Below are 26,330 nucleotides of genomic sequence, written 5' to 3'. Positions count from 1 at the left end.
TATATCTCACCAGGTTCAAAGACATAAAAGTACATTGGGTTCAAAAGGAATAAAACATGAAATGGCGATTAAGTTAACACTTGGATGAGAGCTGAGGAGACAATCATTTTATTTTTAAACCTGCCCCGTTTATAACATGTGCTCTTACACAAATATCTGTGCCCTTCAATTTCCCCTTACTTGAAAGTTCAAAAATTTGCCGTTCATAGTATTATGTCACAAGATATTAAATTAACATGGCCAAATCAGAAACTCTTCTCATTAGAGAAGATGTTTTACTTACCGTCCACTTGAGCATGATCTGAGTATCACTGACAGCTTCTGTGTATGCAATGTGAGGTCCAGTTATCGGACGGTTAGAAAAACGATTGGGGAACCCAGCCACCTGATAAGGACGAGAGGCCGAACTCCGAAAACTCTCACCATAATGGTTGATAGCAATGACCCTAAATTTGTATGTTGAACCTTTTGAGTGGGGGATAAAAAAACAGAATTTTTTAAAAGCTATAATAAGACATCTGAAAGGACAATATTCAAAATACGACAATTGTGCTTAAGTATCTCTCTACAATGACAACAACATCCTCGAAAGCCTAGATGGTGAATAGATTTCAACGCAGTTGCCAACTCCTATTCACTGGTATTGCACGTGTTCACTGCGTGTGTTCAAGATTCCAAGACCTTATTGGGAGTCACTGGGAGAGACGGATGATGTCCGTCATGGAAGGGGGCGGGGAGAAAATGGGAAAGAGCATGTTACTCTTTCAACATCCTGTTCTAAAGTCATACCCATCACATACAGAACTAGCTGGTGTATCTGTGCTCAAAACTAGGTTCTTTTCCCTTTGAAAGAAACAACTGAAGCGAAGTTTAATACGGTGAATACGTGTGTGAAGAGGCACTGTGTGGGTGATAGCAGATGTCACTCTGCTCCCACTAATAATAGGATAAGGGGAGCAGATTTAAGCTACAACAGAAGGTATCTGTTTGGATTAGATATTAAGAACTTAAAAAAAAACTCTAAGGATTGTGAGTTTCTGAACATCTGAATCTAAAGAATAAATTAGACTCCTAAAGCGAGTTTCCTAAAAGCTCAAAAATAACCCCTGGGCATCTGAAGGCAGTCTTTTCTGTCTGTAAAATGTTCCTTAGCTTTGCCCATATTTAAAACTGCCATCTTCTCCCAACTGTACCTCCATGTTCCTGGGCTCCTCATGTTACCTGTTTAGACAAACACAGGTATTTGCTACTAAAGTACATTTAAAAGTCCATCAACAAAAATGGTCATGAAACCCAAACAAATAAGACTAAAGAAAGTTGATTTGTGATTACTGCTTTTCTCTTTTACAGTTTAATTTCTTTCATACACTGGGGGGCTGGGGGAGTCCCCTGCTGCTGAAACAAAACTTACAGAACAAAGAGGTGTTAGCATTGTCTCGTCTTCATAAAATAAAGCAACGGGTCCAACCATGCTGAGATGCATCATCAGATCGATGTAGTCAAATAAGCAATTTTTCTCTTAAAATATTCATTCACAGCAAAACAGACACAAACACACACACACACAAAGATGTCACCACAACACTGTTTCTATTTATTCACAGTTAGAAATAATCTAAAGCCCAGAAATGATGAATGGGTTAAGAAAATCATGGTGTACTTACTTGGTAGATACACAGTTATTAAAAATTGAGTTTCTGAAGAATTGTTAATGATATTGGAAAATGCATATGATATAATATAGGGGAAAGGGGTCACAAGATAATATTTATGGCACGATCCTGGTTTATATTAGAAAGGAAAAAAGACTAGAAAGAAATACAACAAAATATAAACAATGGTTATCTCTGGATGGGTGGGTTTCAGGTGACTACTCTCTTTTTATATTTTATTTTCAAATTTTTATACAATAAGCTCATATTACTTTAACAATTAGAAGAATATGAGATTATTAAGAATTTGCATCTAAAGTCAGCACTGATGGTTTAAAAGAAAATGTTTGCATATCACTACCTGGCTCTAAACTACGCACTTCCACAGAAAGTTTGGAAGGAGGAATGTCTTCAGCTGCCACCAGCCAATCGCTAGTCCGCATCCGTTTATATTCGACCTTGAAGGCAGTGATTGGAGACCCCCCATTTGCCCGAGGAATCCAAGTGACATAGACGGACGTCTCTGATGCAGTGGAGATAGTGGGCCGATCAGGTGCCTCTGGGACTGGAAATGGAAACATTCATTTCAATAACCCGCGGCAGCAGAGACAAGAATGACTCAAATCGACTGCAAGGGATAAATCCCAAACATCATTGTCTTCACGGCTCTTCACCAAACTTCCTTCCAGAGTTAACAGTATTATGACTACCCTCCTGTCCTCTGTTAAAAGCTAATGGACAATGAAATCGCCAAATACAGCACGGAAGGAAGGAAGAGTGAAAAAATTTATAAATTTGATAATTAGCTCTGAAACACTGAAAGTTAATGAGTAGGATCATTATGACCATGCTATCTTGGATTCCTGGCTAAAACAGTGAATACGTAATTATTACTTGATGCTTCAAGTCTGACTGTGGTTAAAATTTACAGTAAATTTTCAAAATGATGTGTTACTTAAATGTTTTTCTTTACCCATCCAAGCTACAGAAAACATATTCAGCAAACCATCTACAGATTATTATATTAGCTATTACTATTGTAGCCTATCAATAATCAGTAATGTAGCTATTACTTTTGTAGGAATGCTACTCCAAAAAACAGACTGCAAGCAGTAAATAGGGATAAAACTTAACCAATAATATCAATACTAATAAAAATGGGAGGAGAGAAAGCAGGAAGGCAGGCTGCGCAGTTAAGTAAAGAGACAAGTGCTATCAGGAAACTGATAATCCATGTGACCATGCACATGAACTTGTAGAAAACGGGGGTCAGAGAGCTAATGTCTGGCAGTTTCCAGTTAGCACTGCCAAGCGGAGGGGATGTCCTAGTCCCCAAATGGGACGGTTTCGATTCTGTGGCAGGTGGAAACCTCAGCAGTGAGTTCATCAGTCATTTAAACCGTGTATCTAACACTTCTTGCTGACCAAGCAATCTCGTGGTTATAACGGGCTTCCCATTTGGTTCCTAAAGGAAAGGATGCAGATAGAAACAATCTGGTCTGTATGACAGTTACATTAAACTGCCCATTTCAGTTTACATTAATCACCTGTGAATTTTGTAAGAGCGAGCTGGTTCTCAAGAGATCAACTATCCTTTGGCATGCTAACAATCAAGTTTCTAGAGCTAAAACAAGGAGGACCAACTCTGGGCCACGGTTACATTACTCTGGTGAATTACTCAGGGAGCCCTGTCTCTGTCCAGCCTGGGCCTGGCCTCAAGCAACACCCCTCTGTCTTAACACCTCTTCAATCTGACTACAAATACACAAGAACAAAATAATGCTGCATATGGTACCTGCATGGAGAAAACTGTGGCATTTTAAAAATAAACTGCTTAATGGATAAAAAGAGGAAGATATTCAAAGCAGGCAACTTGGCATGATACTTACTGTATTCCTTTCAAGTTAGAAAGCAATGGAAACAGAATGAATAGAAGTGTTAGTGAATCTCTTTTTTTTAATATCAGATAACCAAACAACTTCCTATGTTGATTCACGTGAGGTTAAAACTCATCAAAGAATACCACAGACCAAATAGAAAAAGAAAGTTATTAGGGGAAAATCTCTACTGAGAAGAATAGCATCAATATCTAAAAGAAATCGTGTGTGACTGTTAGGAGATAAAAGAAAGAATACTGCTCCTGGCGTTCAAATATCTGACTGTGAATAGCAGTTCCACCACTTTCTGGATGGTGGATGATGATGATCTTTCTGGATGATCTTAGGCAAGTTGCATAACCTCCTTGAGAGTCTCAGTTTCCTGATTTGTAAAATAGTTATGCTACCTTCCTCACAGGGATGTTGTGAAGATTAAATAAATCACTTCTTTATGGTTATCTCTGCTTGGATAACTCCAAACTCGTGATTTCCAGAACAGAATCCACAATCTTCACCTAAAGATCTTTATTACCTATCTTGGTAAATGGTCCAAGTTGCCCAAGCCCAAGTCACCATATGTCTTCCTCTCATTCAGTGTAGTTTCAACTCCCTTTATCTCTCACCTGTGTCCTCCTTCTCCACTCACACTGCCACTATCTTTATTTCTAAGCCTCACCTGTTGCCACTCCTCCTGTCCCGTCTCTAAAATCCTTCAGGCTTCTTTATAGCTTCTGGGGAAAGACTAAATTTTTAAGTACATCATATACGGCACCCACCCACCTCCCCACTGTCGCATCACTTCACACAGCAACCAGTCACGCTCAATAAAATCTCTGAATCTCTAAATGAAGTAGAACATGTCATTCATCTGTCTCTGCACAAGGAGAGGTCTCTGCCTAGAATTGCTTCTCCTATTTCTTCATCCAGCGGTAACATTCTTATCTTTGAGGCTTAGCTCAGGACGCCTCTCATCACCACTGGGCCTCCTTCATAGCAAGTGAGTGATTTAGATATTTCTCATCTGACCTCACAACACCAAGGGTGGAATCAAAATCACTGTTATGGGTTAATTTGTCTGTCTTCCCTACTATATTGGTATTGGTTTAATTGTCTGTATCATCCATTATACTGTAAACTTCTCCAAGGGCAAGATTTATTTTATCTCTGCTGCTCCAGCATTTAGTACAATGTGTTAAGTCATAGGGTTTTTGTTCTTCCGATGTCAGTTTTATACCTATGAAGTTGACACTCCTATATCTGTTTAAGGAAGCGGAAAGGTTCCTCAGAAGTAAAAGGAATCAAGAAAAAGCAGCTCATGATATTGAAGATGCAGAGGTGCTCCAGAGGGGTGTCCAAATGTTATGGCTTGCTTTTGTCTGAAACCAATGCATGGAAGACTATAAAAATAGGGAAGAGAAGCTTGAAAATTCTTAGAGCTCAGCAATAAAATGTTAAGCCTTCCCTAGATCACGAAAAGCACATTATGTTGTAACAGTAGAATTCATGTGTGATTAAGTACTAAAAAGAAGTCTTTTGAAAATTCTACTGCTACGGCATCTAAAAACCGTAAGATATAACAATAATGCTGAGTATGCCATGTAGTCCATTCAATTAAAAAAAACTAAATCTTACTCTAGGTACCATCATACGTTTTGACAAATCATTTTTTTTTAAAAAGTCAGATGTTCAGAGTTCAAATGTAAATTTGGTTTCCTTGCCAGAGAGGAGACAGAAAAATCCCTTTTGTGAGTTATAAAAACTTAGTATCATAACATTTTGAATCTGAGTTTAAATACAAACCATGGTACTGGGTTACCAAGATCTGAATATAGGACATTTACAAAATGGTTGAAATAGAACCTAAAAGAGCTGTATGGTAGGATATAATCTGAATAGTAAACAAACACCCTGTGCCACTCCACCCCCCAAATAATCTGAAACAGGTCAGTTGCATCTGAAAACAAGCAAAATGAATAAATGAAGGGTCTTCTCTTTACCTCCACTGTGCCTGGAGGGATCTGTGAGTATCACTCCAAAGTTGTCTGCAGCCTCTGAAACAACAGGGCGCTTAGGGATGCCGACAGGTGGAGAGGAGGCCTGGGTGTTTTTGGATGATGTTGTTTTCTCTAGAAAGGTATAATAATAATATAATATAATATAATATAATATGAGCATCTATGTATAAGTAAGAAAAGATACTATGAAACTCACCTGGCATATAGATATAAATATATAAACTTATCGTTACAGTGTCTAAATTTAAAACCTACACTGTAATTACTTAGCTAATATGAGGAATTAACTTTAAAAATTACTTTGGCTTTTTGTAGTACCTATAACTAAAATGTGTCTTTCTTCACCAGGCTAGCTTTAATTTACACATAGAAAAAATGACACAAGTGAAAAAGCCAAATGACTAGAGTGAAGGTTTTCAAACTATTCACTCATTTTTCTTTTTATTGTACATATTTCTTAATTCTGACACATAAAATTCATTATTTAAGAGCTTCTGTTAAGCTTCTTCACGGGAAAGCTGTCATGTTAAGTTTTAAAATTTCAAGAGGCAAAAAGTGAAATTGGATGATTGTTTTAAAACTGAAATACATGCTTACTATTCAGTATTTGTAGGTCAGACTTTATAAACAACTAAGGACTAATTATGGAAGTTAACTCAAAATACATTTAAAATAAGAAATACTCATTATTTTTCAGGCCAGGCTCAGTAATCAGATGAAAGGGTCTTTTTCTTTTTCTTTTTTTTTCTTTTTAATTAATTAATTTATTTAATTTTGGTTGCACTGGTCTTTGTTGCTGGGCGTGGGCTTTCTCTAGTTGCGGCGAGCGGGGGCTACTCTTTGTTGCGGTGTGTGGGCTTCTCATTGTAGTGGCTTCTCTTGTTGTGCAGCACGGTCTCTAGGTGCACGGGCTTCAGTAGTTGTGGCACGCGGGCTCAGTAGTTGTGGCGCACGGGCTTAGTTGCTCCGCGGCATGTGGGATCTTCCCGGACCAGGGCTCGAACCTGTGTCCCCTGCATTGGCAGGTGGATTCTTAACCACTGCACCAGCAGGGAAGTCCGAAAGGATCTTTTTCAAAAGCCAATAGACAATTCCTTCTCAATCATCAGAACTCCTTTTTAATACTGTGCCACCCTGAGAATACTCCTCTCCCCAGTTCCCATCTCTGCTCACTGAAGTCTTTTTGTTCATTTATGGCCAACCTGCAATGGCATCTTTTCAATCAAGCTACCCTCACAAGCTACCCCACAGAAAGACTATCTTCTGGCATCTTCTCTGTAAGTCTTTCCTAGTCCTTGTCAGATCTGGTTTCTCTCCCTATTCCCTTGCCCTCCTCCAGTCTATCCTTACCCTACAGCCAGTATGTCCCATTGAAACACACAACAGATTGTGTCACAACTCTGCTCAAAACCCTCCAAAGCTTCTGGCTCACTCAGGGTCAAAGTCAGTGTCCTTGCAGGGTGGACAACGTATTTAGTGCTTTGGCCACTCTGCCATCTCCCTGAGCGTTCTCCCCTCCCCACTTACTTTACTCCCATCACTATGGCCCCTCAGTGTTCCTAGGGCACACCAAGTACACCCACCCCAGGGCCTTTGCATTTGCTATCCTCTCTACTGGGATGTTCTTGCCCTAGACACCCACATGGTTTTCATGCACCTCCTTTAAGTTCTGCTCTGCTGTCAACTACTCATTGAGGAGTTCTCTGGCCACCTGCTCAAATTGTGACAACTTCTATCTCATACACTTCCTATACTATACCCATCCCTTATTTCTCTTGTTAACACTCACCACCTACTAATGTTCTTATAACTTATCTCTCCCAACTAGAATGGAAGCTCCATGAGGGCAAAGGAGTATTGTCTATTTTGTTTATTGCCTGGCACAGAGAAGCCATTCAGTAAATATTAGCTGAACTGAAATTTTGCCTTGAGTTGGTATTTATGTGTATATGTTACCTTTCTTAACAAAGTAGAAGCTCCATTAGGATGGATCTTGTCTTGATCATCTTCATTTTCCCTGCATCACCTACCCTACTGTCTTACCTATAACAAGCCCACAAAAATATCTGTGAAATACTGGATGGAATAGAAGAATACAACCATCCAAATGTGGCCTCGAAAGTTACTATAAAAGGTTTATTTAGTAAATTTATAAACAAGAATCTCTACTACCCCAAAAGACACATTACTAAAGTGACATCAAGACAGCCAACTCCTTCCACTTAAGGAAGATTATATTCACCTTTGCTGGTTCGGAAGGTGAGCATGGCAGGCTGTCCTTCACCTGCTGCACTCCTTGCCACCATCAAAACTTCGTAGAGACTCGATGGCTCCAGTTCCGTTAAATGGAGCTCATTTTCACTTCCTGGGACTCGAACTGTGTGCCATCTTCCCACCACGCCAACACCATCTTCCAGCTACTCAAGGGAAAATAAGGCATTTTTTTTAAAAAAAGGAGATACAGGGCAGAAGAATCTTCCATTCCAACTGGATAAAAACTATAAGTCATTCAATTCCAGATGAATCTTGGGAAGCAAAACACTATCGAAAGTGAAAGAGATGTAACACCTCTTCACATTAAGACATAGAAGGAGACCTATAGCAAGAACTTAGGGATTCTCACTGTGAAAAGACTCCTGCTCCGTTAGCTGCCACTAACGTACGGCCTCAAGCAAGTTGTTTGGTCACCCAGTTTGTTTCCTTTTCTTGTAATGGAAACAATGCTCCTTTCTTACTGGGCTAATGGGAGAATTAAATAAGTATACAATAACATGTATTAATGATAATATATACTATGCATAATATATGATAAATCAAAATATACATTATGTATGTCTATACGTGTATAAATTATATAATCATGCATTATATATTTCCAACAGTCTTGCTTCACGTCTTGACACCGTTCAATGTGAACTCGAGGAAACAGAAAGAGATCCAATCCGTCGGGTCTTGATTAATGGAACCAAGAGCCAACATTACATGGGAAGTTTCACGTGGATAAGAATACCGGTGAAACTATCCGCATCTAGAATCATCAGGTTACAAACAGTGAATAAACCCTCAAATATCACCATGTTAATTTTTCCAGATATTAAAAATATTACTATAAGGGGAGGGATGGAGTAGGAGGTTGGGGGTTAGCAGATGTAAGCTTTTATATACAGGATGGATAAACAACAAGGTCCTACTGTAGAGCACAAGGAACTATATCCAATATCCTGTGATGAAACATAATGGAAAAGAATATGAAAAAAAGAATGTATATATAGGTATGACTGAATCACTTTGCTGTACAGCAGTAATTAACACAACATTGTAAATCAACTGTACTTCAATAAAAAAATACCTAAAGAAAAAATATTACTGTTAAATGATGGATACCAAAATGTCTTGAACATAGAAAATTATTTTAAATACGAGTGCATCTCCTCCCATTTCATTTACAGTCTCATTAAACAAAGGGGGGAGATTTTTTTTCATTTTGCTTTAATAGAAGCCTGTGGATGAAAAACATCATCTGAAAAATCAACTGAGACAACCAAGGTTTACCATAATAAATGACCAAACAATGTAAGGTTTTAATACAATTAAGAGAACTTGAAATGAAAACATTTGTCAGAGATTATAAGGGACAACTTTGTTCAAACAGTTGTTTCTAATAAGAAGCTGCTTTTTTACTAAATAAACTGCATTCTGCCATCTCAGAGAGGGAAGGAATTACTTTTTAAAAATTGGCTTATAGAACTTTATACCCAAGGGGTTAAAATATTTGATTAAAAATGTCTAGAAGTTACTGGGTTCTTAGAATCCCAATTTGAGGGGAGATTATTTGTACTTCATTCTTACTGCTTTTATAAGACTGGTAAATCCAGCATGATTGCTGGCATTTCTCTCCCAAACTCATCATTCTGGGACACTCCTGTTTCCTGCCACTCCACAAGTGTGAAAGATAATAAGCATGTGTTATACACAGGATGTGAAGGTATGAGAAGGAAAAGATGATAAATGAGAAGACATTACCTTTCGATACTTCACAAAATAGGCATTGATGGGCAGCCCGCCATCCTTCCCCGCCCTCCAGACCAGGTTGTACGTATCTGGTGTGTGCGTCTGTGGGGGGCTCAGAATGATGGGGGCATCGGGGACAGAGGTACCACCAGCATTTTTCTCTGATGATGATTCTGTAGCACTGGAATGTTCCTTCAACAGAAATGAGCTCAATAGTCCAGTTTCTGAACCATCACTTTTATCATTCTGAGTGGGATCAGAAGGTGTGACTATTTCTGCTTTTATATTTGTTTCAAAAGGAACTGCAGAGAAAGGGAGAAAGAAAAAGAGGAGATTGAAGAAATTCATCATTCCAGGGTCTCTCATACAGTGATCTAACACACTGTCAGCACAGTTTGAGCCCTAGAAGTGAAAGTAGGTAACATTTCAATTTATGATTCATGGAAACATCTAATCTCCAGTAGCCGTCTCTCATTTATGAAGGAGCAAATTAATTGTCTGAAAAATCAGTTCTATGATGCAGGAGTTTAGTAGCTGAAAGGATGCCATTCTTCCTTGCTCGACACCAGCATTCCCTCTTTTACAACAGCAATTTGCTAGTGTAACCTCAGAAGATTTTAAGTTGGAGAACAACTTTTAACTCTAGTTGGTAAATGAAACACAATGAGTAATGCATTCCCTTGGGAACAAAGTAAAATAAATAGTAAAGAAAAGGTCAAGAGTCAGGCTATTACCTACTGGGTAGCTAGTCTCCAAAGATATCTCAATGTTCACACCCTTGAGCAGTCCCCTCCCACGCTGAATCCGGGCTGCCCTGTGACTCGTTTTAACCGACGCCAGGCCCAAGAGAGGCTGCGCTCTTCCAGGCTTAAGCCTTAAGAAGGCCTGGCACCCCTACTGTAGTGCTGCCGCATACAGATAGATGTCCAAGCTAGCCGTGGAGAGGGGTGATGAGCAGGAGGGAGAGGGGGAGAGGGGGAGAGGGAGGGGACGTGGGTGGGGTCCAGCCCTTACAAAGATGCCACACGCGTTGAGTGAAGCCGCTTTGGCTGTTCCAGTCCCAGGTGCCTCTGATTACAAGGGGCTAAGAGACTCCAAGTAAGGCCTGCAGAACCGCCCAGCTGCATCTAGTTAACCCACAGAATTGTCAGGTAATAAAGGAGCTGTTGTTTTAAGTTGTTCACCTTTGGGGGTAGTTATACAACAACAGATAACTAAATACCTATCCTACACACGTAAGACAAGCTACAGGCAAGAAGAAGGAAGAAATGAAGCAAGACTAGCAAAGATAAAGGACGAATTTACTTGTTTCCAAACGAGCCCTCTTTGTGGATAGAACACAAGTTTGGCTTAAGAAATTGCCAATCTATATCATACTAAGTGAAATGAGTCAGAAAGAGATAAACAAATACCATATGATATCACTTACATGTGGAAGCTAAAATACGATGTAAATGAGCTCATCTACACCACAGAAAGGGACTCACAGATATAGAGAACAGACCTGTGGTTGCCAAGGGGGACGGGGGTAGGGGAGGGAAGGATTGGGAGTTTGGGATCAGCAGACGCAAACTAGTATATATAGGATGGATAAACAACAAGGCCCTACTGTGTGGCACAGGGAACTATATTCAATATCCTGGGATAAACCATGATGCAAAAGAAGATGAAAAAGAATGTATATGTGTAACCGAATCACTTTGCTGTACAGTGGAAATTAACATAGCATTGTAAATCGACTATCCTTCAATAAAATAAATTTAAAAAAATAATTTGCCAATCTAAAGCTAAAACAGGCAGACAGCCTTAATACTTATTACTATGAGCATACAGAATCTATACAGGAAGGTAAAAATAATCTATTTGCGCTGAAAAAAATAAATTGGTCACCTACACCCAAAAAGAATTACAGAGCACATATTATGTGCCAAGCATTGTGCCAGACACTTAATAACCATCATCCCATTTAATTCTCAAAACAACATTCTTAGGTAGATGGTAACATACCCACTTTACAGATGAAGAAAGTCGGGTTCTGAGAGATTAAGTGACAACAGCTGGCAGGGGAATGTTAGAGGTGGGACAGTGAAAAAATGAGAGAGCAATTTATGAAAACAAATAAACTGCCAGCACAATAAAACCCGAGGGTTGACAGCCTAGTTTCTCTAAAGCACTATTAATACTGGCAATGAAAAGTCTCCTACTTTTGTGGAGGGAGGGAGCTGAGGAAACAATGGCAGAGTTTCTTTTCCACAATGAAGTCGGATTCCTGGTGAAAGGTGGGAGTGTATTAGGAGAACTACTGCAGTTTCATAGAGAACTGACCAAAAAACAGGACTAATAGTGGAAGGTCGGTTCTCTGGTTCTCTGTTTGTTTAAAAGAGAGAAAAGGTGTCCCAGAAGCATCCTCCATCAAAGAAAACAAGAAGCTAGTGGGAAAATAATATAGAAGAAAACTAATTAAGTTCGCTGAGACAGCTTCCAAATATTGCTCCTGGAACAGTCGTGTTTATCTAGTGAGTCAGAATGTGGGCTGGATGTGAAGGGTGTGGTCGAGAGCCTGTTAATGCAGAGATGGACTCTAGCAAGTAGAGGCAATTAGCTGTGGCTTAGGGCAGTGGAGAAGGACCTTTTTATCATTAGTGTTTCATGGATCCTCTGGGCAGGTCACCACTGGGAAGTGGTATTTGGCTGTAGAAGAGTTTGAATACCACACGCCTCAGTTTATACAGAGGCATGAGAAAAAATGTTATGCTACAGCCTGTGTCCACTGCAGGAGTATCAAAATTCCACTTGTGTTCAGGCTGCAATGAGACTTTTCCATAACTTTTATTGAAAAGGGGATTCAATTAATTTTCTTCTACTATTCCCGATAACAGAATTTGAGCACTCACAGATACTAGATACAATTCATAAGGCCTTCACAGTACTTTCCAAAGGTTCTTCACATACACGATCTCAATTTATCTTCAAAATAACTCTGTGAAATGGTCAGAAGAGACATCTAGCATTTTTTAAGGTAGAATGTTTTTTGAATTGGAAAACAGATTGATAAAACGCTGGCTTTCTAAGTACTATAACTATGGTAATGTCTATGAATTAATGACTCTGAGTTGAAACCAGTTCAACAGGGAACACAACCAGATCTGCCAAAGTTGTTCCCACTGTGACCACTCAAACCAGCAACCCCACCCTAAACTATTTAGGACCCCAGGCCAACTCCCATTATAGTTTTGAAAAGTTACAACTCACTCTACAAATATTTGTACATCCAGGACCTCAAAAACCCAAGGTCTCTGGAAAGAAAAAAAGGTGGGGGAGAGAGTCATCTTGCTTACTCCCCCCTTCATAACAAATAAAGTAAAGGCTGCCAGCATGCTAGAATTTAATAATAAGCTCAGATTCCCATGGGAAGAAGTGGGTTGTTACCTGCTGTTCTGAGCTTTAATAGACTCCGCTAGACTTCAGTAATTACTATAGAGCATGTAAAAGAAGCAACGAAGGACCACTCAGGTAGGATGTAGCTCATGGGGTTACTATACATAAAAAATGGTATTTATCAAGACATAAAATCCTGGGAGTGAGGGGGATCTTAAAGATCTAGAAAGATCTAATCTAAACAAGTTATGTATCTTCTAAGGACTTCAGATTTCTCATATTTAAAGTGAGGGGCTTCCCTGGTGGCACAGTGGTTGAGAATCTGCCTGTCCATGCAGGGGACACGGGTTCAAGCCCTGGTCTGGGGGGATCCCACATGCCGCGGAGCAACTAGGCCCGTGACCCACAACTACTGAGCCTGCGCGTCTGGAGCCTGTGCCCCGCAACAAGAGAGGCCGCGATAGTGAGAGGCCCGCGCACCGCGATGAAGAGTGGCCCCCGCTTGCCACAACTAGAGAAAGCCCTCGCACAGAAACGAAGACCCAACACAGCCAAATAAATAAATAAATAAAATAAAATAAAAATAAAGTGAGGCAGTTAGACAACTAGATACTTACCTAGTTCCATCACCTATGACTGTGATGTCTATGGCTCCCTTTACCCTTTATTTACATAAAATAATCACTTCAGGGACTTCCCTGGGGGTCCAGTGGTTAAGAATCTGCTCTCCAATGCAGGGGACGCAGGTTCGATCCCTGTTCGGAAAACTAAGATCCCACATGGCGCGGGGCAACTGAGCCTGCGCGCCGCACCTGCTGAGCCCATGCGTTCTGGAGCCTGCACACCACAAATAGAGAGCAGCCCACATGCGGCAAAAAAGAGCCCGCATGCCACAACGAAAGATCCCGCATACCGCAACTAAGACCCGACACAGCCAAATAAATAAATACATTTTAAAAAATAAAAAATTTAAAAGAAAATCACTTCAGCCAAATGATACCCAAGCAGTGCCTGCATGACAGCTGTCTTACAGCTAACAATATTGAGCAGAGCCACTCCTATTTTTGCTTAGCAGAACAGATATATAAACACACACACGTACACATACATATACACATCCATATGTGTGTATAAATTTATGCAACACTTAACTACCTTCTTTATTTAAGGATTATTGAGGTCTACTAATATCAGTAACTATTTCTTCTTCCCTAAACACTACCAGAAGGGATAATTATAATTTAATAATCATTAGATAGTAATAATTGTAACCTAATACGTAGTATTTATTGAAGGCATTCTACTTCCAGACATCATTCTAAGCATTTTACAGGTACAGACTCCTTGAATCCTCACACCAGCCCTATGAGTAGGGCACCCTCACCAATGCCCACTGATATAAGATTTGAATGTGGATTAAGTCAAATTTGAATTAATTTGAATAATACTGATATTCTATATACCAGCACTCCAAATTAAGTCATCATCACCCCAAATCAGTAAAATATAAAGAATATTATATTATACACCCTATTAGAACAATAACTTTGAATAAGGTTGAGGCAAATATACAGATGGGTGTTGTTTGACAGTACACGTGACTCAACATTCCCAATAAAAGTCAACTCTTTAGACTGAATACTACCCTTACTAAGGGCCCACCTGAAAATACCTGCAACGATATTTTCAGCTTAGAAAAACAAAAGCATTAATTCCCCAAAGAGGTCATACCTTGGGCTTGCTCCCAAATGAAAGTGTCCTATAGGACAACTACAAGCTTAACAAACCCACCGGAAGTGGAGACCAAAGTTCATCTGGTTTGCATAAGGCCAAATACCAAAAAATGCAATTCTACATTTCACTGTTGTTGGTAAATACATATATGTTTAGAGGTTGCTAGACTCATTAAAATCTACTTCAAATCACTTTATCCCCTACTATCAAAGGAAACCGTTCACCTGGGAAAAGATACTAATGACAACTCACCAACAGTGAGGACGGCTTCCGACTGTGTGGTGCCGTGTGCGTTTGCAGCTTCGCAGGTGTACTTCCCAGCGTGTTCCCGAGTAACAGCCTGAATATATAGAGAGCTTGAGCCAGCCTGGGACATGATGAAGTACACAGGCTCCAGGTCAGAACTCCCAGGTCTTGATAAGTGCGGTTTTCGGGATTTAGATCTAAGAACTTGAGACAAATGGCTGGTTATCAATCCGTGCCTGTCGTACCAACGAATGGCTGGAACCGGCACCCCGGTGGCACTGCAGGACAAAGTCACGGAGCGTCCAGAGGCCACCTCTGCACTTGCTGGTGCTGTAATTATAACAGGCTTGAGTCCACTGTCTGTTAAAAAAAAGTAATTCACACAAATTAAGAACGTTATAGTATCTACAATGCAAAATAATTTCATCCTATTACGTAAATGTTGTGTCGTGTGCAAGTAGCTGTCTTAGAAACATCTTTTATATGTGTGTCTCTAAACAGTGTTTTACATGCAAAACAGTGTGGTGAACATGTGCATTCACTGAAGTAACAGCGTTTGCAATGTCATTAGCAAGTAGTAATGATAATAATAATGATTAGAACAAAGATATCTCCTTCCTTGTTAGTTCGCTTCTCAACTTTCACCAAGTAAAGCAGTCAATAAAAAGTAGAATTTTTCATCGTGTGGGCTCCTAGACATTTCCCACGTAGGTTGCCTGTCCTTCAGAAAGAAAGGAATGTATATAAAGGAATCCATAGAGAGTTTTCCAATTTGCATCCTCAGTGCATCTGACCACTGTAAATACAGAACATGTGAAGCCAAAACCTCAGACTTTAACATGAAAAAGGTGTAAAGAAGTACAAAACTAAATAATAGTCCTTCAAAAAGACAGTCAATTCCAGGGCGCAAAAATCTGATTACAAAAATCCTGGGAGAAAAACCTGTTCTGAATTACAGTTGACAAACATATTTCAGACCAAATACATGAACAAATTTTTGTTTCTAAACAAGTGGCACCAACTCTTTCCTTTTGGTCCCAGGTATTTTTGGGGGGGTATTTTTAAGTGATCTCACAATGGAATATCGATTACAAATGACATTTTCTCCAGCACATCTTTCTCCTTTTCTAGTCTTACTTCCTGTGTTTGACGAAGTCTATCAACAATGATCAGATTTCTGAATTTTTACTAATCTAAGAAGTGTAAAATGCTTTCATGGGTCGTAAGCTGCATTTCCCTCAGTACTAATGAGGTTGACTATCTCTTCACATATTTATCTGCCACTCATTTTTCCTCCTCTGTCAAGTGCATTTTGTCCATTTTTCTATTGGATCCTTTATCCTTTTTGTAATGGTTCTGAATTCTTTGTAAGTACTAGATACTGCTCTCTTGTTAGTTACATATGTTACTAGTATCTTCTCTCAGTTTATTGCTTTTCTTTTCATTTTTAATGGTATCTTTAAATAATAAGGATGCTTTAATTTTAATGTAGTCATACCAATCTTTTCTTAAAAATTAGCCTAAAATGTCTTGTTGAAAAGTTTTACCCATATCATATAGATATTCTTCTACATTTTCTTCAAAAACTTTGCCATTTTGCCTTTCATATACAGGTCTTTAATCCACTGGAAATTTGTCTTTGTGTACAATGTGAGTTAGAGATTTAATTTCTTCTTCTCCATTTTGATAACCAATTATCCTACATCAAATCTTGAAATGGATATCCTCCCCTTGGTGATCTGCAATGCCACCTAAGTCAAATCCTTAGTGCAAATCCTTTTTGGTGGTCTCTGTCTTGTTCCAAGAGTCTATTTGTCTGTTCCTGCACCAATAATACAACACTGTCTTAATTACTATAGATTTTTGTGTATGTTCTAATATCTGGTAAAGCAAGGTCCCCACTTTCTTGTTCTCCTTCTTTTAGAGTGTCTTTTAAATTACGTTTTCTGTCTGTTGCTAGTTGTAATGGTTAATTTTATGTGTCAGCTTGACTGGGCTAAGGGATGCCCAGATAACTAGCTGTGTTTGTGAGCATGTTTTCAGAAGAAATTAGCATCTGAATTGGTAAAGTGAGTATAGCAGATGGCCCTCCCCAATGTGGGTGGGCACCACGCAATCCGTTGAGGGCCTCAGTAGAACAAAAACGCAGAGGAAGGGCGAATTCTCTCTCTGAGCTGAGCCATCATTCTTCTGCCCTAGGACACTGGACATCAGTGCTCCTGGACCTCTGGCTTTTGGACTTAGGTTGAGACTTATACCATCACTCCTTCTCCCACAGCTCAATTGCATCATTGGCTTCCCTCCTTCTCCAGTATGTAGATGGCAGACTTGTCCTCCATAACTGTGAGAGCCAGTTTCCATAATAAATCTCCTCCTATGTGTATATTATATATCCTCTTGTGTTTTGTTTCTCTAGAGAAACCTGGCTAATACACTCGTACATAAAAAGGCAACATTCTTGTTTATTGGTCTTTATCCAGCCACCTTGCTAAAAGTTTTATTATTTCTAACAATTTGCCATCAAACTATTGAGGATTCTCTATATTGACAGCCATAGCAGCTGTGAATGAATAACGATTGAGTTTTCTTTCTCTCTTGTCCTTACATCTTTCATTTCTTTTTCTTGTCATTCTGTACTGATTAGAATCTCCGCTATGATGACAACTAAAAGAGATTTTAAAGGGAATGCTTAAACATTTCGCCATTAAAAGTAATGTTTCCGGTGAGTTTTTGTTAGATACTCTTTATCAAGTTAAGAAAGTTCCTTCTATTTCTGTTTTCCTAAGAGTGTCTATCATGGATACTGAATTATGTCAGATGTTTTTTTGCTTCTATTGAGATAATCATGTTGTTTTTCTCCTTTATTCATTAAATAGGATGAATAATACTTTAAATTTTCTGATTGATTACTGGGATAACTCCTTAGTTAAACTTTACCTTTACTGATCCTATTTTATCTTCATTTTCTATTTAATTGATTTCTGCCCATATCTTTATTATCTCCTTTCTTCTGTTTTCTTTAAATCTATTCTGTTATTTTACTTAGTTCACTAATTTTCAGTTTTACTAGCTTTCTTTTATAAGCATTTAAGGCTATAAATTCTATGTTCCTTTTTCCTATATCCCACACAATTTGACACTCATTATCATTGAAAGAATTTTAAATTTCCATTATGATTTTTTGACCCAGCTATTGAGAACTATAATTCTAAGTCTCCAAATACATGCCATTTAAAAATTATTTTTTATTATTAACATCTAAATTAATTGCACCAAGTTCAGAGAATTGGTCTCTATCATCCTGATTCTTTGAAATTTGAAATATTTATAACTCTCAGACAAAAGATTAATTTCCCTAATATATAAAGAACTCCTATAAATAAGAAAAAAGACCAACAACCTAATTTAAAATGGGCAAAAGACAATGAACAGTCAATACACAGGAAAGCAAATTCAAATGGCTCATAAACACATGATAAGATGCCCAACTTCATTCATAATAATAAAAAATATATAGATCAAAAGATACTTTTTTTTAAACCTATCAGATTGGCAAAGGTTAAACAGAAATTTTGACAACACCATGCCTTGGTGAGGATATGTGGAAACATTGCTAGTGGGAGTGTAAACTAGTAACTCTTTTGGAGAGCAATGATATCTATCAAAATTACCAAGGCATATATGCTTTTATTCAGCAAGTTCATTTCTAACAATTTATGTTAGAGATATTCACACATGTGCAAAATAATCTATGTAGAAGGACATTCATTGTAGACTTCTTGTAATAGTGAAGGATTAGAAACAGCCATCAATGAGGTACTAGTCAAATCATCACAACTATACAATGGAAGACTAAGCAGCCATTTTTAAGAAGAAATGAAAATAGTCTTTAATGTACCATATGAGAAGATGTCCAAGATATATGTGAAGTGAAAAGTTCAAGGTAATTTTTAAGGTAAAATTCAAGGAAAAATTTTTAAGGAAAAATTCAAGGTAATTTATATGAATGCTACCACCATTTATGTTAAAAAAAAAAAACAGACATTGTTATTAAATGCACACAAGCTCACATGTTATATGTAATTGATTATACATGCATACAAGGATATTCAAGAAAATGATAAAACTAGTTAGTTCTAAAGAGAAATCTGGCTGGCTGGGGAACATGAGTGAGACTTTTACCATGTGCTTTTCAAAATTATGCCTTTTCAAAACTATGTAGTATCTGTTGAAAAAATATTATAAAATTTTTTTTTAAATGAGCGTGATTAAATAAGGTTGCTTCTTCATGGAAATGCCTACCTGCAACTAGAAAGGAACATGGAAAATGAACACTGCTCTGTTATGGTGATAGGATTATTTCCTTTTTTGTAAAAATGATTTAATTTTTAACCAGAACAAAACCCCATCTGTAAAGTAAAATCTCCTATGATTACATGACCTAAAAGCTTACCGTTTTCAATTTCCAGTCTCCCAGTAGACTGCATAAATCCAATCCCATTATCTGCTACACACTGATACAGCCCAGAATCTTCCATGGTAACACCCCTGATTTTCAATCCATTTCCCACAGTTAGATGTCGTGGGGAACGACGAATGGGCCGTGCGTTGTGAAACCAGGTACGGTTGGGGGTTGGGTTCCCATGAACTTCACACGTGAATTGTACAGTGGCACCCAGAGACACTGTCTGATCCTGCAGTCCTTTAGAAATGGAAGCATGTTCTAAAAATAAAACAAATAAGAACTAATGAGAACCTACTGTATAGCACAGGGAACTCTACTCAATACTCTATAATGACCTATATGGGACTAGACTCTAAAAAAGAGTGGATTATATGTGTATGTATAACTGATTCAGTTTGCTGTACAGCAGAAACTAACACAATATTGTAAATCAACTACACTCCAGTAAAAAATTAATAAAAAATAAAATAAATAAAAAAATATAAATTAAAGTCTAGCCCTCAAGATGTACTTTTTAAATTATCACGAGTCATACAGACTCTCCTCTCTATTAATAACTAGTTGAAACCGAATTGTATTATTTCCTCACATACTCCTATCCACCATGGTCATCAAGAAAAACTTAGAAATGTATTTACTTTCCTCCAATAGGATAAACCATATGTTACTAAAACATTATAGCCTCTTTTTATAGTTCTCTCCTCCCACTTAACCACCCCCTGCCAACCCAACAAATGCACACACACATACATACATGCAGAGTTTCTAATCTTTGGCTTCTCTGAGTGTTCGTTCCAGGTGATCTGTTTGAAATAAAGTAATCATTTCCCTGGATTTCACACTACACAAAAGCCAAAACAGAAGAATGCTTATTTGGAAGTTAAATTCTTTTTATGCTCAATTCTGCTTTGAGGTTATGTGTATTCTGGGCAAAAATTTTCCTTTAGTATCCATCGAGTCACTTTTTACCTGGACAGGGTACATCATGTATCAGCTTTTGTAACATATGCCCAAATTAAATGATTATGCATATTAATCTAGTCCTAATTATCATTAAATTTTAAAGCCCACTTGCCATACACTTATATTAATTCCAGTGTAACCTATGTCAGGCCACTGTTGCACATAAACAGGTGCAGAAGGTTTACAAAAACTATATTTACTATGAAAACTTTTTTTTTCCGGTTTTCATGAAAATCTGTTTTGATAAAGGAAAACATTTTTGCTGCTACACATGACAGTGAGATAGGTAGCTGGAAGAAAGGAATAGCTTTGAGAGAAATAGTATCTATAGAAATATGGGTGAAAATAACACAAATTTTATGAGCCAGCTATAGTGAAAGCATTCCAAAAGGGAAAATAAAATGAAATGATTTCTTTTTGAGATGACATTTTCTAGTCAGTATTCTTAGTTACGATTACTGGACACTACACACTGATACAGCCCAGAATCTTCCATCCTGTTGAATTCCAGTCTCTTTCCTCCACGTCATCGAGAAGGAAGAACCAGCTCTGTAAATAAGTCCCCTACGTATGAACCAGTTCCATTCCGAGAGTGCGTTCATAAGTTCAATTTGCTCCTAAGTCCAACAAAGTTAGCCTAGGAACCCTACTAACAATCGGCTATTTAGTACAGAACAAGCTACATCACCGCTGCTTTTACACTTGCTTCAGGACATCCTGGGCTTGAAATAAAGATACTGTACTATGGTACTCTATACAGTACTGTACAGTACACAAAAGCACAGCCACTCGTAGAGGATGCACACACGTGACAATGTACACCAGACACGTGAACTAACTTACGTGATTGGACATGCGAACGCACGTTCGCATCTTTGAAAGTTTGCAACTTGAAGGTTCGTATGTAGGGGACTTACTGTATTGTGTAACCAGGTTGGGGGTGAGGTTCCCAAGAACATCCCAGGTGAAACGCTCTGTGCCACCCAGAAACACTGCCCAACTCAGCAGTCCTTTAGAGAAATGAAGCTCATTTTGGTACTGGGGTAGCTATTTCTAGGTAGTCTCTATTCCATTTACGGTTCACAAATAGATCTTCTACTCAAACATCAGTTAGACCAGAAAAATAGCCTGACTTGAAAAAACACTTAACAAGTAACATCTTACCAAGTACATTTACCACGTAAGTCACGTGTTTGGTGTCTCCAGACTTGTTTCCCACCACACAGGAGTAGTTGCCAGAGTCCGCCGGATCAATGCTGTCCGTGGCAAGATGCGAATGCAACCTTCTCCACTTGCTTCCCGGCACAGCGTCCTGACCGTCCTTCAGCCAGTGCACGTGAGAAGCTGGGATCCCACTTACCACACACTCCAGGGTCACAGGGCTACGAGAGAGAACAGCTAATGCCTGTGAAAGGGTGGGGTGAAGAATGTGAAAGTCATCTGAAGAAGGGCCTGGAGAAAGAAGGGAAAATAAAAAATCATTATTCTTATGTATTCACTTCCACCCTCTTCCTTAGCAAAGCTGTGAGCTTCCCCATCTTCCCATTTATTCTTCTTTACACTATGAGGTCCTGTTTGGTAACTAAATCATTTTCAGTTGAGAATTAAATTTAAAAGACTTGATGATCCTTTAGAGCTACTTCTGAATTAGCAGTTTGGAAATGTTGAATTTCTCAACAAGTATGTGGACTGTTACTTAATTATGCTTTGACTATTGGTGCTACTACAACTCGACCACCCTAAGCTAAACATCAGCTATGACTTATCGTTTCTCAAAGAGAACAGATAAATATTTTTTCGTAATTCACAGTTAGCTACCAATTTGATTACCACTGATATAAAGTGATATTTGCTCACTAATTTCTTTTTATTTGAGCAAAGGGCAAAGTTCTCCACATGAATTCTATCCTGTCATCTTGACCAAAATTCTCTTCTTAAAAGTCATTATGTTTTTAAAACATATACAGTACTATGCTATAATGCATTTATGCATGTAAAGACTTTCTCATGATAAACAAACAGGATCTGAAAGAAAAATGAACTCCCACTTCCCAATTTTTTATGAGAAATGCTTCTGAGGACTCTTCCCAGTGACCACGATTCCCCCAAATACTTACGACTCACAAGGAGCTTTTGGCCAATGGGTTCAACTTTTAATTCATGTGTGACAGGATTAAAAGCTGCACATTTATATGATCCCTTGTCCTCTAAGGATACATTCAAAATGTGAAGATTCCCTGATGGAAGGATTAAGTAATTCTCTGAGGAAGGAAGGGAATGCAGTTAGGCCTCTCTCTTTATGAAGGACACAAGTTAAAACTAACAAAGGTTGATAGTTATGCTTTAAATGTAGACGTGACATGAGCAGCAAATAAGCAATCAGGGAAAATTCATTAAATGAAGGAAAAGGAAAGTCAAGGTAGAACAAAAAAAGTCAACAGCACTACAGTAACAAAATCAAACCCATCAGAGCCCCAAGACAACAGATCACTCACTGAGAACACCACAGCACAAGAAACATATTTAGACAAAGATACAATGACCACAGCTGCCACTTTGGGCAAACCCCTGCCTGCAGCACTGACCACCCAGTAGTCATTCACGTCTTCATTCATTTCTTCTCAACAATATGTACTGAGAGCCTATTTTCTGCCAACAATGGCCTGTGCACAAGTGATACAACAATGAAGCAAGCAGGTGAAGCAAGCCCTGCACTCATGCTGCCAATGCTCCAATGCAGGGACAAGGTGGCAGAGAAAGGGACAAATGACAAACAAGCAAACAGTAATACATATAACACAGTGCTACAGAAAATGAAGCTGAATAACGTGGACAGAGCAACACAACATATTATTTTAGACAGTGCCATGAGGGCGATCTTCTCAAAGGAAGTGATATCTGAGTAGATTCCTGAATGAGTTGAAGGAGTGAGCCTTGGGGGTGCGGGGTTGTAATCATTTCTATACTGTCTTCTATACTATGTTCTATTTCATACTGTAACCGTTTGTCTAAACTACTCCACTTGACTCCCAACAGTAGAGACAATATATCTTATGTATTTTTGTGTCTACAGCCCCTAGCACACAGAGCTTAATGGTAGTTGGTTAATCACATTTGTTCTCTGGGTGCCATTGGCTTGTTGTAAGAGGTCTCACCTGTGGAATGTTTCAGCCACTTTCCCCGGATTTTATAGCGCACCTCAGCTTTGGGGTTACTATCTGGTACCTTGCAGCCAATGAAACCAGTACTTTTTTCTTCTGCTGTAATAACATGCTTTGTTGATGAACCAAAATCACCAAGAACTAAAAGAAATAAGTAAATAAGTAGATAGATAAATAAATAAATGTAAATTTGAACGCTCTTTCCCAAAGGAAATTTTAAAACTAGAAACAACATCTGCACCATGGCCATTTGTGGCAGCTAATCCCAGTTCCCAAAGTAGCAGGATCTTTTTATCTTAGAAAGCAGTTGGGGTAGAGGTGCACAGTTGAGAGCTAGGGCTTAGTCATGGCACCCTTTTCCAGAAGACAATGCTTCCAGGAGACTACAAGACAAGCAAACTGTTCTTAAAACATTAGGGAGAACTATGAAGCCTAATTGTTCCCATTCTGTCAAGATAAATTCTTCTTAATCCAGTTTCTCATCAAAAGTCACTTTCCCTATGCATCCTTATTCTGTTTGTAGCTACTCACATGGCAATAAAAGGGTTTCCAAGAATGAACCTAGGATATCAAAAAAAAAAAAAAGCAGTGTATCGTTTGAATTACCTGATTATTCTAACTAGGTCTCAATTTCTCTCGGTTTAAGTTGACTACAGCTGGAGCCTGCATGGAAGGGCTCTTTATTATTGCCAGTGCTGAAAGCACTCTGCAGCCTGCCCCTAGGAATTCAGCCCTCCGGTGTGTGGCTTGGAGCTGTCCATGGGTCACAGCTCTACCAAAACATTTACTCTTCTCAGTTATGACAAACTCACTACTCCTGGGGAATCCAGATTTGTTCTGTAAATAGGGGTGCCCTCACAAAGACGTTTTCCATTACTGGAAGCCATCACCGTTTGAAAGGCAGATGGCTCAAACTCACTAAGAAAACCACACATTCCAGATTTTTCCATAAGTTCAATACTCAACATTCCTTTCTTTACAGTTATTTTTCTACCCCACTTCTTTAGCCTGGTTTCAATTAAATAAATGAAAATCACTCTGTAATCAAGGCAAATAAAACAATTAGATGTGAAAAAAAGATAAAGGACTGCATGAAATAACTGTCAAAGCAGACAACAGCTTTTTCTGTTGTTGATATTAAGGACTTTTAAATACTCACAAAGAAATTCAGATTCACGTTAGAAAACTGTCCTAACTCTGCACAAAATAATTTCCATATCCCTTGTTACAAAGGAAGACATTAAGCAAGGCTCAAGTATCGTCCCCCAGGTTAAACACACAGCAAGTGTCAAGGCTGGGATGAGAACTCATAGGTGTCTTACTCCAAAGCCCATGCTCCTCCCACTACTCAAAAAAATGCAAGTATTAACAGTAATTTCAGGAAAAAAGCATGTATAACAGGGACAAAATCAGACTCACCTGCAGTGGATATGGTTGCAGGACCACTCACAATGGCGCCAATGCTATTGTTGGCAATGCACTGGTAATAACCCGAAAGGGAGGGGTTAAGAGAAAGGATAGTCAACCTCCCCTGATGAACCTCAATCTGTTCCACATTTCTGTCCAATCTTTTTCCATTATGCAACCATGAGATACGAGCAGTCACAGGTTTAGCAGAACAATGCAGTACTACAGGTCCACCAAGTTTCTGGATGGCAGACAATGGCTCAGAAATAAAATAAGGTGCCAAGTCTACAAGGGAACAGTCCCCGTGTGCAAAGGGGTGGGGGGAGTGAGAGAGAAGAGGAGGTAAGGGGAGAGAGAAAGAAGAGCACGTTTAATACACTTCATCTGAATCTACACAATGAAAGGCAATCCCTTACTTTATCTATACGTTATGGTCCTTAGAGCTTGTAAGAGTTCTAGGAACATTCTTATATTTTGGAAGAAATAAGGCAACATACCAATGTAGAACTTAACAATTAGGGCAGCACAGATGAGAATCCTTATGATATAAATAAAACAAAATACTAATTCTATAAATGAGAAATGGTAAACTGCTCTTTTAATGAAGTAGCTTTTTAAAAACGGAAGTTAAGAATCTGAAAAAGAGAAGATGACTTTCAAAATAAAAAGAATTCTCTTCCATATTACCAACAGGATTTGACTTTAAGAGCAAATTATTTTCTCAAAATAATTTGACTACTTCCCTTTAATATAAATAATGTTCAACTTTTAAGAACGCAGAAGTAGGAAGTTAGGAAGCCACGCTGAAATACAAAGTCTATCCTTTTGGGGATATGAGGATAAACGGGGTATCAATCGTAATATATTTATTTGGTGTTTGGAATAGTTTCATTTGTTACGTCTATTCCTCCAGTAACTTGGGGGAGAGGGGTTCTTGCGCTCAAGTATCAAAACGGATCCCTCTCCTCCACCCAAAATGAGGGCGGGGGACAGGAATACTATTAATCTGGTGTAATAAAATACTTCAAAGAAAAAAAATAATAAATTGCTGAATCTACTTTTATAGGATATTTTACCAGAAATAAAGATTAAGGGAAATGCCTTGACTGAATCTGAGGTTGCTATTTAGCCAAAAAAAAACCAGAAATAAAACCACTAAATCAATTTTCCCTTACTAAGTCGAATATAGTTATACAGTATTTTTAACAAAGATAATAAATAAATATTACTTAATAAATAAACATCACCGTATTTGTATATACTCCTATATAAATCTTCACACATATCTAAAATAAAAAGAAATGTATATGGGCCATGAATTAGCCTCAGGCTTATATATACATTTAATAATAAACACATTTAAGCTTTTTAGTAACCCAGAGTTAGATAATAAATTCGGCAAGGTCATGAGAGACCTGGGA

At 38.4% G+C, this 26,330-nt stretch overlaps 1 protein-coding gene across 5 annotated transcripts in view; it reads right to left on the bottom strand.

The window, feature by feature from the left end:
• CDON (cell adhesion associated, oncogene regulated) overlaps positions 1 to 26,330 on the bottom strand; it is a 101,423-nt gene that overhangs the window by 32,985 nt on the left and 42,108 nt on the right. For all 5 annotated transcript variants that reach the window (XR_009702341.1, XM_061203198.1, XM_061203202.1 and 2 more), the window contains exons 3-13: positions 24,922 to 25,194; positions 23,497 to 23,643; positions 22,459 to 22,602; positions 21,506 to 21,793; positions 19,367 to 19,636; positions 14,920 to 15,273; positions 9,568 to 9,857; positions 7,787 to 7,961; positions 5,527 to 5,655; positions 2,014 to 2,217; positions 284 to 465 (exon numbers count right to left, since the gene is read on the bottom strand). Coding sequence is in view for 4 of the 5 variants with exons in the window: in XM_061203198.1 (XP_061059181.1) it covers positions 284 to 465; positions 2,014 to 2,217; positions 5,527 to 5,655; positions 7,787 to 7,961; positions 9,568 to 9,857; positions 14,920 to 15,273; positions 19,367 to 19,636; positions 21,506 to 21,793; positions 22,459 to 22,602; positions 23,497 to 23,643; positions 24,922 to 25,194 (2,456 nt within the window). In the remaining variant the exon portion in view is untranslated. The remainder of the gene's footprint in view (positions 1 to 283; positions 466 to 2,013; positions 2,218 to 5,526; positions 5,656 to 7,786; positions 7,962 to 9,567; positions 9,858 to 14,919; positions 15,274 to 19,366; positions 19,637 to 21,505; positions 21,794 to 22,458; positions 22,603 to 23,496; positions 23,644 to 24,921; positions 25,195 to 26,330) is intronic.

This window comes from Eubalaena glacialis, chromosome 10 (assembly GCF_028564815.1).
Source record: "Eubalaena glacialis isolate mEubGla1 chromosome 10, mEubGla1.1.hap2.+ XY, whole genome shotgun sequence".
Lineage (NCBI taxonomy): Eukaryota > Metazoa > Chordata > Mammalia > Artiodactyla > Balaenidae > Eubalaena > Eubalaena glacialis.
The sequence above is the reverse complement of the archived record's forward strand: the minus strand, read 5'-3'. Positions and strand labels throughout refer to the sequence as shown.